This window comes from Capronia epimyces (genome assembly GCF_000585565.1).
Source record: "Capronia epimyces CBS 606.96 chromosome Unknown aczIQ-supercont1.9, whole genome shotgun sequence".
Taxonomy (NCBI): domain Eukaryota; kingdom Fungi; phylum Ascomycota; class Eurotiomycetes; order Chaetothyriales; family Herpotrichiellaceae; genus Capronia; species Capronia epimyces.
In genome coordinates, this window is record NW_006912912.1 from 1,410,755 (window position 1) to 1,425,594 (window position 14,840).

The window sequence follows — 14,840 nt, forward strand, 5'->3', positions numbered from 1 at the left end:
CCATCAGCCTTGTGCCCAGCTCTTGTCGCTGCTGATAGCCTATGGCCTCGTTCTTGTTATGTGGGAGCCCGTGGAGCACAAGTTCCAGTGGATGCCACAATCGAGCTTACCGGATACGAAACTGAATCGCCGCGTCGAAATTACCCTCGTCCTTTTTAAACGCCCGAGCACCGAGCTCTTGACTTTGCGATCCTGTTTGCTAGAACCTCAAGCGGAACTCGGGTCGTAAAGCGACCCTTCTTGAACAGGAGCCCCAGCTCGGTATGTTTATTCGGGATAGGTTTGGTGGAGGCTATAAGGTCTCCTGCGGCATTTTTCTGGAAAACTCGGAGCCTCAGGATAACACCATAATCCACCCAAGTAAAATATTATTTCTGTGGGGGGCTGCTGAGGGTTCCTTCAAGATCGTTACCTTTGACTGCGTACTTGAGAACTCCGTACTCCGTACTTTTTACGTTGTCGCAGATGCTACGCCCGGCGCATCTCCGACGCCCGTTGCCGCAGCATCCTGGGGGCAGATCTATGGAGTACGGCACTTAAAGGCGCTGGTTTGCCTCCTACTCAGTATTCCACCAACATTCCATGAGGGATTTTCCTTGTCGGTGGACAGCAATTCGCAATCACGATCCCGAGAGAAGATGCTTCGCAACCTGGATGACCAAGAGGATGCGTCCAATGCGTCCAGTTTCAGACTTGAAGATTTCGCCGCACCCCGTCCGTGATACACGAGGGAAAATCGCGCTCCAGTCCCCTGCACTCGGCGGATAACTTCGTCGCTTTGTCCTTTCTCCCAGAAGCAATGCCTAGGGCCATTTACGCGAACTCGAAAGGTTGATCTGAGCGTCCTCCCATCTCGCCCAAGTGCGCTCTTACTATTACACGATTCCCGTGGCAGTACGTGGCTAGCCGAGAACTGCAGACCAGAGGCACCCGCGGCGGACTTGACCGTGTTCTACACGGGAAAAGCAAGTCCATTTACAAGGGTCCTTGCAGCAAAACCAGCACCAAAAGTGAAGCCAACGCGAAGACCGCAGCATGCACTTGAACTGTCCAGCGCAGGACAATGTAAACCTTCTCATGGGAATACGTTTCTCCCTGATGAAGTTTCAAGCAAATGGTACAAGCAGAGTGGTCCATGTAGGATGTCGCCCAAGCCAATAGGCTCTACAAAGAGGAACCCAACTACTGATAGACGACTAGGCGAAATCATATCTGTGCCGAGTACTGGTCAAAAGATCTGCGGCAACATTTGCGATTCGCATGAAGAGGGTGTGAAGCACGATTCAAATGGGCAGATCAGATGCCGTTGTCTCCTCGTCGGACTGTTGGGACCAGGTTTATTGAAGCCAGTCAGTGTCTGTGGGCAAGCTACACCTGTAAGAAATCGACAGTGGCATGTGGTGCGACAGCAGCTGTCCCAGCCATACTCTCGGTGAGCTCCACTGCCCTGCGCTGTGCATCGTGGGATGTGCTCTGCATGAGCTTTATGAGTGGACACATGGTCTGCCGCGTTGCATCACTTTCCTTGCCGCCCCTAATGGTCATACACTGTATCTACAGTATTCCTGCTGCCGACATCTGGTGTCGGCAAAATCTCCAGGTAAAGGGTAGGTGATCCTGCAACTCCAACCCCGCATCTTGCAATTCTGAGATGGTCCAAATGTGTCAAAATGCGATCCAACATAATGATGTAACAGCAAAGGAGCCAGTCCTGCCGCTCTTGCGCCGTCGAACCAGTTGCATTTCGCCTCCGATCTTCGATCTCTTGATACTTCTCACGACTTTGATTTGGAGGATGGACTGACGGCGCCAGTCATGATGCTAGCAGGGAAAGCAAGCTGAAGATAAGGAAGCCTATTTTGGTTAGCCAAACTGTAAGCGAAGGGGTGCATTGTATTCCGTACACATATCTCTTCCGTTTTGCATCCAGGCATTGTTGCCGACGTCTGTCGGAGCTAAGGAGCTCTGACTTGGTTGGATTGTCACAGCAAGTGAATGAGTTTCCACTGATGCAATTGCAAGGTCACGTGGTTCTATGTGAATTCTTTCTGCCAGCTCCCGACTCGCTTTGGTCTGTCTCCCACGCGCTGCTGAGATCAGGCTCACCTCGGCCATTGATAGGCACAGATATTGGCCCGGTATGAGGTAAGGAGGTTCTGTGTCAGTACTAGCTTGGGATATTGTGGAGGACAAGCGGCAGCTTCTGTGTCTATCAAATGGCCTACGTCAAGAGAGACATTCAATGACCAGAACTCAATCTGTCGTTACAGCAGCATACACAAGACCGGGGAAGTACAGTATCCCAGCCGGAGATGGTGCACTCAGACGCCTCTCCAGTATAATGATGTTCTCAGCCTTGTGTCCTGCTTCGCTTTCCCCCGTTCCGTACGGGCTGTCTCCTTCTAGCTACTGATCGATGGAACAGATAGCATGCGCTCGAGGTGATTTTAGCATTTGAAACAGTACAGACACGCGGGTAACAGAAGGACTGAGATGGAGGTGATCATGTTTCTTAGCCATGTCTGGTTTGGCACATGGGAGGCGCTTGCACATCACAATGAGCACTGGCAGTTTGCTCACTTGCAATACCGCACTGCGCACTGCGTGCCTTCCTCAAATGATCAGAGTGTTGAACTGCACGAGGTTCCTGCTTCCTTAACACGGCATGCACCTTCTTCGCTGGTAACAACCTCACCTTCCCGGGTACTGTGGTTCTTCCAAAACTGCGCCCTTAAGTATCCCCCTCCTCTCTCATCTTGTTCGACTTCTCTTCCCTTCAACTACTGCACCACAAATTCCGATTCGATCCCTTGCCAGACTAGTGCCAGTGCTTTCCTGCATCTGCTGAGCCTCATTGCATACCTGGCTGCTTCCCGATCATCCCAATACCCGCCTCACATTCTCGCAATGTGGCTTCACGGCCTCTTCCTCGTGGCCATGGCCGTCCTGGGTCTTTCTGCTGTTGCTCCAACCCCAGCATGTACACCAGTATCATACTCGAACCCACCCGCATCACCAGGCTGCACGTTGACCTTCACTCCCTACATGCCTCCTCAAAACGGTCCCACGTCTACGATCTATGGTGGAATCATGACTGAGTATATCTATGTGAATAGCAACCCCTTCTGCGGGAATTTGCCCACTAACAACATCAGGCCGTTGAGTGTTACCGATGCAATGTCACAAATTTCGAAAACAACCCTGATCCGCAGGTACAACTTCGTGCACTTTCTAGAAGAGGCGTTGACTGACTTACGCAGGGTCCATTCACCACAAAGACTACCAGTTCTATGCTCACGGTTACTCGGGTCGAATGCATTCCAGAGACCTCAGTTACGACCAGAGGCGTCTATGGACGCCATGAAGAGCTCAAAAGAGTTTCCCCTCACTCTATCCTCGATCATTCTGCCAACAGCCATCCCAGTCCACAAGTCTTTCGTCGTTCTGGTGCAGATAGTCTGTTCGAGCAGATGGCTGCTTTCGTCGCTGATATCGCTCCGAATTCCCAACTTCTCTCTGGCCCGGCGCAAGATTCACTGGAGGAGATCATGTCTGCCATGTTTGCACTCAATGTTGCAGATTCGGGCATGAACGTCGCACTTGCCTGCCAGCAAGTCCAGACAACCGAGGCCCAAGTCGAGATGGTTGATTCAGGTCTCAAACCTGATCTGGTCAAGAATCTCCTATGCTGGATTGCTGATCATGGCTATGCTTTCAATACCAATCGTCAGGAAGTATACTCTACTCTGCAGGCTGCGCTCTGGGGCCTCGGAGTTGCTGGCGGTTACACTACCAACAGAACCGAGATTTGTGACAATCTGGGTCTCTTCGATACCATTGGAGACTACCTGGGCATCCATGTTGCACAATATCAGAACCTTGTCTGCAACAACATTCCCTCTTCAACTCCATCAATTACCAGCTTCCCAAATTCTACCGCAATTACTCCATCTGTTTCGAGCAATCTGACAACCTCGGGTCATCCTACAGCATGGACCTCCAATGTAACCGCCTGGGGCTCGGGGACTCCCTGGCGAGGAGGCAACCGCACCACCTGGGGGCCACCTATCTCGTTCACCGGCACCACCTGGGGGCCACCTATCTGGTTCACCGGCACCATCGGCACCGGCTGGTCAGCAACTGGAAACCCTCAGACCAACAATGTCACTGGGACAGTCGCGGCGTCAGGCATGAGAACTGGGAGACCTCGGACCAGCAATGTCACTGAGCCCACTGGTACTGGTGTGGGATCGCGCATAGGAACCGGCAGCCCTCAGACTTACAATGCCACCCTACCCGCTGGTACCGGTGCATTCTCAGATGCTGCAGGCGATAGTCCTCGGACTAACAATTTCACTCAGCCCACCGGCACGGATGTAGCATCGGGCACCGCCACAGAACTGTTGAACCAGACCTCCATTGTTCCATGCACGCCACCTACACCTACTGCCAAACTGTTTTTCCCGGCCGTATCAACCACGAACAGCCATTACCTTTTCAAGCGGTATTAGAGCGTTCAAGCCTGACCGGATGAAGCCTCCTTCGTATCAAGGCTGTTAGGATGCTCTGGGGTGACCTAAGGAGGAAGCTGGTGACAAAATCCCAAATGAACATGCCAATCAAGGATGGAATCGTATCACAAGATTATTGTATGATAGGGTTTTAGATGGGGACGTTCTGTGTATGCGTAGCATGCGCATGATAGAGTCGTCATTGATATAGTAATCTCACAACTGTACAATCAATGATAGCGTTACGGGTTGCCCACAAACTCAACACAAGCAATGGCATCGCATGGTGCAGGCTAAAGGTCATTTTTGTTAGCAGCGAACAGCAACCCGCTAATAGAAGAGAACATCATGACCCATCTTGACCCTGACGACTTTCAATCTAGTCTCCTGGATCACGCCCCATGAATCCAGAGCAGGAGCTGGCCACGCGTATGAGAGGCCGGTCTATCATGGCGCTGTGACAGCGGGATACTATCGTTGCCTTTTTTCGAGGAGAGCATCGATGCAGCTAGATCTGCAAGAGCCTCAGGGAAAGAAGCAGCGTAGGACAAGCTAGCAACGAGGGGGAACAGCAGCGAAAGGATGTAAGAAAAAAAGTCATAACTCAGGAAAGGGTGAATTGCACAGTATGCTGTATCTAATACCTGCGCTCTGAAGAGATCATGATACATCTTGCATCAGCACGAACGGTCGTCCGTCCCAAGGCCAGGATATGCCTAGAAAGGGCATCAACCTCATCATAGCTGCTAACCTTGCTCGAATGTCACAACCCGCTTTTACCCACAGCATCAAACTCCCAAACTTGACCGGTCGACCCTATCGCCTGGCAAAATGGTGGGCGGAATCCCAACCCCAAGACCACACAACGAATAGAAAAGAAAGCAGACGTAGGTCGTAAAAGTGCCGTAAACAATGTCCTGCCTGCAAGATTGGTCATACGTGATGGCGTCATGCATAGGGAGAACGCTGGCGCCGTGACGGTATGCCACGAACCTGAAAAATGGTTGGTGGATGGTAAAACGGAAGCCGACCCTGGTAGAAGGTATGAACTTGAGCGTATGAGTTGAGGCTTGTTGAATTCGGTGTAAGAACATTGGCACGGTCAGCCTCGTGGTGACATCATTCTGAATGCCCCTATGGTCCCTAGAGACGCTAACTCATGATGGGAGCTGAACTTGATCTAGGGGTGTCTCTGGCAGCAAAAACGTTCATAGACCTGACCCAGAGGGATCAGTGCGTAGCATAGGCATGCTATGGCGATCGGTGGAAGGAGGTATTTTCCTCTGAGCAATCCGTCGTCGTCTGAGTTAGCCGCCGGGACCGCATGAAACCGAATCACCAACTCCGTCTGTCCAACGTGGCAGAGATAGCGGGAGGGTAACAGATATAAAGAGGATGAGCAAAGCGCCTTGCAAGTCGGCACGTACGCTCCGGGAATCATATCGGTAAGACAATACTTCGTCTTGGTTGCCTCTCAATAATGGAATCCGTGGCATGGAGAGAACTCATCGAGTTTGCAGGACCATATCCTTCTTTATCTTGGAACACCTTATTTAGGTTCATTGCTGACTTCGTATACAAGATATCGATTGCCCTCTGGTCTCGGAAGGGGTTGGGCGATTTGTCCCATGCGTGAGGCACGCGTGGTATCAGTTTAGTGTCGATTCTCTTGCCAAGTCTGTCAAGACGATCGGCGAAGATTTGGCCTTCGCGGAGCAGCATGTCCCACTCACAGAGCCACATTTGAATATCAGCCGGTAGGCCGTCGCAAATCATGTGATCCTGTGCAAGACCTGGCGAGGCATAGGGACTACAATGGTCGCCTGAAACGTCTGGAGGAGGGAGATAAGAAAAGTCAAAGAGGTCGGTGAAGGTTTTGGGTAGACATTTCTTCGGATTGCGAGACTCGCGTATCTTTCGGCTTCGAGACATTGTCCAGTCTAGTAGAGGATACCAGGCAACTATAGAGCGAATCCGTAACGGGGTGTCCGTCCGGTCCCGCAGGAGGTTGGAGGTCGAGTGAATGGGAGTGACGAGGCTGTGGATATCGTGGTCATTTCCTTCACGATCGGTGCCTTCAGCATCAGTTACAACGCTGTGAGACGTTGTTACAACGCTGTGAGACGTTGTGGGCCGGGACGACCTCCAATCCATTGCATCCATTCCTCTGTGATATGCCAGGCGGAATGAGGCACTGAATGCCAGATTACCGCCGGCGGAGAATCCAGAGAGAGCGAGGTTGGACGCATCGATATGTAATTCTGCCGCGTGTTCCTCCACGTAGAGGATTGACTCAACGCAATCATCTACCGGTACAGGAAATGGGTGTTCGGGAGCCCGACGGTAGTTGACGCTCACGAAGATGGCGTTGGTATGCTCCAGAACAACTCTTGCCCAATATCGATCATCTCTTGCATCGCCTAGACAAAATCCACCTCCGTGGAAGTTTATGACAGCAGGAAAGCGGAAAGAAGGGTCCCTGCGAAGAGTGTCTTCGTATCTGGGGGGAAGGTAGAAGAAGAGTTCGATGGGAGTAGTGTCCGTGGGGATCTTATGTTTGAACGCCGGGGGTGGTGGTCGAGGCGGCGCGAAATCGTGAAAATGCATTGCCAGGGTCATGAGCGACCTCCAGAACTTCGCTTTGATCTTGAGCAGCCGCCTTGAGGGGATCTTCTTGCTTGAAAGATGGTGGGACATGGAACGTGGTCTGCCGGCTCTGGTTTCGGTGGAAAAGGTTTCGGCGAGCATGTTCTCAGGAGGATCAATGGTGGACGCGTTTTCGAAGTCTGCGATGTTGTTGAAGAACACTTTGGCGCTCTTGGGGCTCTGTGCAGGTGGTGGAGCAAAGTCTTTGGCCTCCGTCATGTCGTAGGACTCCTCTGAGCTGGAGTTGTTCATTGTCGACGAACTCGCAGGCATGGTGGAAAGGGCGCTGCCCCAAGGTGAGCGGAATCACGAGGGGAGGTGATTATATCGTCTGGGCATGGGAGATGTGGAAGAGCCTCAACAATCAGCCGATAGCTGGGACGATAAGCCCACTCGGTAGGAGCGATTGTGTACGGAATATACCCTGGGGGAGAGAAAAACAGAGAAAGCCGTAGTAATGGGTAGTGTTCGGCTGCATATCAGAGGGAGAGGTGCAAGCACACAAGGGGGCAGTGGTATGATGCAGGTGTACGGAGTACAATACGACTTCCCGATATGGCCTACGTTGCGATTTCTCTACGGAGTACGTATCGCCTGAAGTTTCAACTGGCCCGCAGAGATAGAGGGTGGATGACGCGGTAGTGTGGCTGTGGCTGTGGCCAGCCTGAGACAGACGCCAGACATGCAGTGCGATTCATGACGCCATTCGACGATGTAGGGGTACCATAGGTAGGCAGTTAGGCAGTTAGGTGGGCAGTAAGGTAGTTACAAGTAGCACCTTAGCACCCTTAGGACCCCTGGCCAGACCCAACTCTGGGCGTTGACCGCGGAGTTCCTCCCCTTGACACCCGCCAAAGGGGCTTAGGAGGCTCCTGGCTTAAGTAAACCACACACGATTCGGGGGGCACATATAATCCGAGCAGCCCCAATGAGTCACCATACCCCTGGACGGAGTATGCGACCGAGATTATTGTCTCAATGCACGGGACCCGGCGGCAACGGCAACAGCAACGTTACAGTTGTGTCAGGGAACTGTTGCGGAGGTGGAAGGGTACTGGAGACAAGTCCAGTGACGCGGCTAGCGATCTCAACGGCCTTGCATATAAGCCTGGGCATCGTCTGCCGTGAGACGCCTGCTACGCGGCATCAAAGAAGATAGACCAAAGGGGAATATGTTGCGACTCGTGGATATGTATCCGTAATCGGTACCTACGTTAAGCCGTAGAACAAGGTAGAACAAGCCCACAGGGGGCTGTGCTGAAAGCAGATGTTGTCTGTTGATAAACCTCTTATACTGCGCGCAGCGCCTCCCACGCAGTCCTCCGTACTGCTTTTGCTTCTCTCGAATTCTCAACCATCCTCGCATTCAATAAGAATGCTGCCTCGATTGCTGCAGTCACCGTTAGGTATCTATCCATATGGACCCGACATACTCCGTACTTCGTATTCAAACGCCGATCCAGGGCTGTCAGCTAATGTGGTCACGTGATGAAAATGCGACAGCTGGCCCAGCCCCCCGTTGGGTGCCCGTGTCACGCCTCAATTATCGCTGCGGAAAAGACAGCAAGACAGCAATAGTGTCAAATATTGATTGAGAATTAATCGTTAGCCCATCCACGGAATGGAACAGAGCCCGCCGTCCGAGAGATCGTTTGAGGTTGGGCATTATTGAGACCTCCAGCTCTTGTGAGAATCAGAACACGACCTGACCAGACGGGAGATGGGAGATGCGCTGATTTGATTATTGGTGCGAGGGGCAACCGTCTCGCCCCCGCCTGAATCAGCAGGCCACAGCTCTGTCATGGAGCGCAGGTGGGTGCCGTGCGCAGTGTGTAAGGGTCAAGCATTACCGGCTCTGCTTCAATGCCAATCCCGAGCGTCCCGTTCACACTCCCATCCACTTCCGCCGCCGCGATCCCTCTTGTTCTTCTCCCTTGCTATCGCGGGATTGTTGGTTCTTTGCAGCCAGCACCTTTCCTGCTTGTCAAGCTTACCGCAGAGCAATTCACACCATCGCCCTCCTCTACCTTCGCACCCGTCTCCTATCTCGACCTTCCCATCACTGCGGTGCCATTTGCTTCTTGCTTATCTCGTAAACCGCCTTGCGAGCTCATCAAACGAGATATCGGTCGCACTTGATCTTGCAAATTGGGCGAACATCAATCCCTCTCTGTCAAACTAAACAGGATTCTGTCACCGAGAGCAACTTGACCACAATACGACGTCGAAAGTTCAGCCCGACCACCTCTTGGATACAAAACTGTCGACGACCATTCTAGGCCTACCATTTGGCCGTCAGGACCCTCCTGCATTTGTGCCTTCCCTTTAGGGGTCGAAGAACACGTCTCTCTTGACTATCCACCAACATGTCTGTCCTTCGGAAGTTGTCCAAGAAAACCAACACCTTTGGGGGAACCGATTCTCCTAGGGTCAGCTCAGATTTTTCCCCCGTCGTGTCCCAAAGCCCTGGGCCTCACCGTCGATCTTTGGCGCAATTTCTGCACCTCGGCGATAAGGACTACACCTCCAGCGACAATGAGTCTGAGTTTAGTGACTTTGACAGTGATGGGCTGAGCAAAAATGCGCAGAAGAGGGCGCTCGTGAAACAAAAAAAGATCGAACAACGCTCCAGGCTGAGCCTCGAGCACCGTGATGACTCTTCTGAGCGTTCAAAGCAGAGACTGGAAGAAGCTGCAAAGACCGAGACCGAAGAGATGAAGGCTCGCTATGGTGATCTGCCTTTAATGCAATCTACTTCTCAGCACCCAACAGAACGCATTGAGATTAGCACCATCACTGAGGACATGCAGGGGAGCGAGATCACCTTCCGTTGCCGACTGCACAACGTTCGGAGAATGGGTGCAAAGCTGGTCTTCCTTGTTTTCCGACAACAACTTTCCACCATTCAAGGCGTTCTTGTCGAGCAGCCGGGCAAAATTTCTGCGCTCATGGTCCATTGGGCTGAGCACTTGCGCACTGGCAATGTCATGCTCGTCAAGGGAGTCCTGCAGAAGCCAGAAATACCTGTGAAGTCGGCATCGATTCACAACTTGGAGGTCAAAGTGACCAATCTGCACATCATTGTCAAGCGGGCTGAAGCAGGTATGTATTCTTGTTTTACACGTTTGTGGCCCCGTACTGACTTCCCCAGTGCCATTCTCTGTTCAAGAGGCCGAACTGGCGGTTTTTGATGACGAACAAAAGACTGAGGGCCGTCACACTTTGATTCCCGACCGGACTAGGCTGGCCAACCGCATTATGGATTTGCGGACTGCCACCTCCCAGTCGATTTTCCGCATCCAAGCCGGCGTGGGAAGCATTTTCCGCAATAGCCTTGACGACCTGCGTTTTGTGGAAATCCATACTCCGAAACTTCAGGGTGCTGCCACAGAGTCCGGTGCATCTGTGTTCAAGGTCAACTATTTTGGCCGTTCTGCATTCCTTGCTCAGTCCCCTCAACTTGCCAAACAGATGGCTATTGCGTCCGACTTTGAACGGGTCTACGAAATTGGTGCTGTCTTCAGAGCCGAGAATTCCAATACTCATCGGCACTTGACAGAGTATACTGGTCTGGACTTGGAAATGGCCATCGAGGAGAACTACCATGAGATGATGGACATCATCGATCATACTCTCAAGAGCATCTTCAAGGGCGTCTACACCAAGTATCGTACAGAAGTTGAGATTGTGAAAGAGCAATTCCCTAGCGAGGACCTGGTCTGGCTTGATGAAACACCCAGGATTCCCTTCAAAGACGCGATCAAACTCTTGAACGATTCAGGTTGGCTGAATGAAGACGGAGAGCCGATTTCAGCTCTCGAGGACCTTGCCACTCGGGACGAGATCCGTCTTGGTGAGCTCATGAAAGAGAAATATAAGACCGACTACTATATCCTGGACAAATTCCCGAGATCTGCTCGACCCTTCTACACTATGCCAGACGCGGATGATCCACGCTACACCAATTCCTTTGATGTATTCGTCAGAGGTCAAGAGATCATCTCGGGTGGGCAACGTATTCACGAATCCACGATGCTAGAGGATAACATGCGCCTAGTCGGTATTGATCCTGATGACATGGCTGAGTACATGGAAGGCTTCAAGTGGGGTGCTCCACCGCATGCGGGCTGTGGTGTCGGCCTTGAACGTATTGTCATGCTCATCCTCAAGCTCGGAAATATTCGCTTGGCCTCCTTGTTCCACCGAGATCCCAAGTCATTCCCACCGAAGCCTGTCATCGAGAAACTCCGACACCCTGAAGCGGATACCCTGAACCCCGTTTGGCGCACCGAGCGTGGGCGCGAGGTTGCTGTCGAAGATCGGCAGCTGCCTGATCTCTTCGACCTTATTGCCAACTATGGCGATGCTACGGCAACCTCTTGGGGCGACGAAAGATACAAGATCTGGCGTCACGCAGACACCGGTGCCGCAGTGTCTTACGTTCCTGTTGGCCATTATGCAATCTTACCGGGCGATCCTCTTTGCGCCCCCAGCCAGTATTATCGTATCGTGGTGGCCTTTCTGCAATGGCTGAAGAAGGAGACCCATCTGAAACCCATTTGGATCCTCATTGGACCGGACATGGAGCAAGTTCTCGGTGAGAGACTGGGATGGAAAACACTCTCCTGCGTCGCGGAAGAACGCGTGGATCCCCACAAGAAAACCGCCGAATCTGACCCTGAAGTCGCAAGGAAGATTCGTAAGGCCCAAAATGAGGGTGTGAAAATCATCGATCTCGACCCCAAACAGCCTGTTCCAGAAAGTGTCAAGCAACGCGCGAACGCAAGAGTCAAGGATTGGCTGTCCAACCGCAAGGGCACCCAAATCCATCTTTCCAACATCGATCTCTTCCGAGACGAAAAACACAGGCGATACTTCGTGGCCGAGGACAAAGACGGTACTCTCTGCGGCATCGCCGTCATGGCCCAGATCGCTCCGCGTAGGGGCTGGCAAGCCAAGTACACCTTGGACTTCCCGGGGGCCCCGTCTGGAACCATTGAATACCTCACCACCCATGCTCTCAACTCCGCGACCAATGCTGGCGTCAAATCGGTCACTTTCGGTGGCGGCGCGGCCGCTCATTTGACTCCGGGTCACCACATGAGCGGAGCCAAGGTCAAAGTCTTGCAAGCTACATATGATGCCATCGTCAAGCAGTTCAACCTAATCAGAAAGTCGGAATTTCGACAAAAGATGGGTGCTGTGGCCGATCCTTTGTGGATTGCCTACCCACCACATGGTCTTGGTTCTAGGGGTATCAAAGCTATCATGCGGTAAGTTCTAACCATAGAGCGCTTGGGAGCAGTGCTAATTATAACCAATAGATTTTTCCAAGACGACTAGTTGTCACGGCGCTTTCCGACGCGAAATATGCCGCGGCAACATATGCGGCCAATTTCTCCGGTAAGGAGGTTGCCCAACTCTATTGCGAAAACTCCCAGCCCCTTGAGGTGTGTCAACCGAGCTGCCGAAGATCTGTATGACGGAGCTGGAAGTGTCCGTGATAGGTAGACCGGGCAGTCGGTCGCGTGTCTTTCAACAATGCTTGTTGCTGTATTATGCCCCCGGGTTTAGAGCCTGCATGGGATAATGCTAGAGGAATGGAACGGGGGTGCTATGTAGCTGGGTGGACGGCGAAGAATTCAAGGCAATCTGAGCTGAGTCGAGTGTTTTGGCTAAGGAGGTAAATAGTTGTTGGCCTGATGGATATTCCCCTCGTTTCGGCGACTTGACATAGCATAGATACCACGTCCTGGGCATCCGCATTCCCCAATGAGAACTCTGTTTATTTTGTCCTCTTCCACACGGTGACCTTGCCTTTATCGCGAGCGGCCTTCAGCCTTCAGCCTTTAACCTGGACTTGTTACATAGCATCCGACAAGTCAGACTGGACGAATGCTTTAGGGAGGCTACGGGGATACAGATAGCATCGCCATCATCAACATCAGCATCGTTATCGTCATCGTTATCATCACGGACACTGTCCAGCGACCCGACCCATTTCTACATTGCCAAACGCCCACGCATGCATGCAATGGACATGTTGCGCGTGACTCCTATATTGCCGTATCGCGAAAACCCCCTTGCTATCAGAACACTTTGGAGAGATTATGGACTCGTTTCTTTCCTTCAATATTACTCGGCGTCTCAGGAGCTCGCCTTCATCCGCCCACAGGCCGCGCACGTCCACCACTGACTCTCCATCCAGTTCCCGCAGGCACCGCACAGCCAGCCCATCGGTTTCGCCTGCGTCTTCGCTCGGGCCTGGGACTCTATCCGGGCGAGTGACTCGGCGGCCGGTAGACGCGGCTGGAGGGCGGCGTGCGTTGTACGAATGTACGATTTGCCGGCGGCGGAGCGGGTCTGATTAGAGCTGGAAGTCGAGGACGTTTGTTCTTCCAGGGGAGACGACGGACGTGGGTAAGAATAGATTTCTGGCCGTTCGGTTCCACATGCGTCGCACATGAGATGCTGGATAGGGTTGATCAGGGTGCAGATCTCGCAGGTCCACGTTTCACGCGGAGGGGGCTGTGGTTGCGACGTCGTCAGGAGTGAAGCATCGGAGGGTGGTTGGGTGGATTTGGGCTTAGACTCGGCCTCGGGTTTCTGTCCTTTCTCTGGCTGCGCCTTTGGCACACGAGTCCTCTGTAGCTGTCGCTCAATTTGGACTTGTTGTTCACGAAGAGATTTTATGTCCACGGGAGCAGGCTGCAGGCTTGTGCGCACACCTGGTGGAGAGGATGTGCCCTTGACGCCCGCCGGGTTCTCCTGGCTGGGAGGAAAGTAGTCTTTCCCATACAGCTGACTCTCTTCCTCCTGGATCAAGTCGATGAAGGCCTGCATCAGCGCCGCGTCATTCTCGTTTTCCCGTTCGGCTTTGGTTGTCGTCGTTTTCTCCTTTCTTGCCTCTTCTTGCGCCATCTGCCCGGCCTTGTCTGAAACACTGCCGCAACCGCGCTCGATGCGCAACCGCTTTTCAGCGGCGGCAGCGATGATCTCCCTCGCATTTTGTCCTCGTAATATGCCCTGGCCGCCAAGCTTCTGGCCACTTCCTCTGGCAAGGTCGCGTCGTCGCTCTGCCGCTGCTCGAGCTTGTCGTTTGATTTCACTCATGGGGATCCGTTTCCCGCCCAGTCGTTGGCCTTTGCCCAGGAATCCTTCACCCGTGTATCCCTTCCGGAGGAGCGCCTCGTGTTCATCGCGAAGCTTGTCCCACAGAGCGTTGAACGCCTGGTCGTGAGGCCCATAGACGATGTGGGCTAATTCATGCAGCATCGTATCGACAATGTTCTCTAATGGTAGGAATTGATTTTCGTCCCCAGGATATCGAAGACGCAGGCGGATTTCCACCCCATGGTCAACATTCAAGCCAAGAAGATTGGCTTCTGAAGGATAAAATTCGGTGAGCGTACCAACCCGCCAATTCCGGAGCCGCATTATCGGTTTGACGATCGAGGCCACTTTCTTCAGCATTTGGAGGGCCTCTCCGGCGCGAGCTTTCGCTGACAAATGTTGAAACCGGTCGACCAGAGGGTCCAGCTCCGTGGGACGGGTGGCCGACATGGCGAGAGCGGTTGAATGATGACTAGGAAAGTCGACGGGATGACTGCGCAGAAGAAGAGAAAGAAGTAGGGAGATGAAGGGTACTCCAATCTTGCAGTGCAGCGGGTATTGCGTGTCAAA

The 14,840-nt window shown here is 52.7% G+C and overlaps 4 protein-coding genes across 4 annotated transcripts; 2 read left to right on the forward strand and 2 right to left on the reverse strand.

Moving 5' to 3' along the window:
- Positions 1 to 3,470: 3,470 nt before the first annotated feature.
- A1O3_09495 (uncharacterized protein) lies at positions 3,471 to 4,511 on the forward strand (the record flags this gene model as incomplete). The annotated part of the gene is made up of 1 exon (XM_007739589.1): positions 3,471 to 4,511. One exon carries the CDS (start codon positions 3,471 to 3,473, stop codon positions 4,509 to 4,511), a length of 1,041 nt encoding a protein of 346 aa, XP_007737779.1.
- A 1,437-nt stretch (positions 4,512 to 5,948) lies between these two features.
- On the reverse strand, positions 5,949 to 7,430 carry A1O3_09496 (uncharacterized protein; the record flags this gene model as incomplete). Its single annotated transcript, XM_007739590.1, has 1 exon — positions 5,949 to 7,430. The coding sequence occupies one exon, from the start codon at positions 7,428 to 7,430 to the stop codon at positions 5,949 to 5,951; it is 1,482 nt and encodes a 493-aa protein (XP_007737780.1).
- Positions 7,431 to 9,523: 2,093 nt separating this feature from the next.
- On the forward strand, positions 9,524 to 12,434 carry A1O3_09497 (aspartyl-tRNA synthetase; the record flags this gene model as incomplete). Its single annotated transcript, XM_007739591.1, has 2 exons — positions 9,524 to 10,259; positions 10,309 to 12,434. 2 exons carry the CDS (start codon positions 9,524 to 9,526, stop codon positions 12,432 to 12,434), a joined length of 2,862 nt encoding a protein of 953 aa, XP_007737781.1.
- An 870-nt stretch (positions 12,435 to 13,304) lies between these two features.
- On the reverse strand, positions 13,305 to 14,720 carry A1O3_09498 (uncharacterized protein; the record flags this gene model as incomplete). Its single annotated transcript, XM_007739592.1, has 1 exon — positions 13,305 to 14,720. One exon carries the CDS (start codon positions 14,718 to 14,720, stop codon positions 13,305 to 13,307), a length of 1,416 nt encoding a protein of 471 aa, XP_007737782.1.
- Between the last annotated feature and the right edge of the window lie 120 nt (positions 14,721 to 14,840).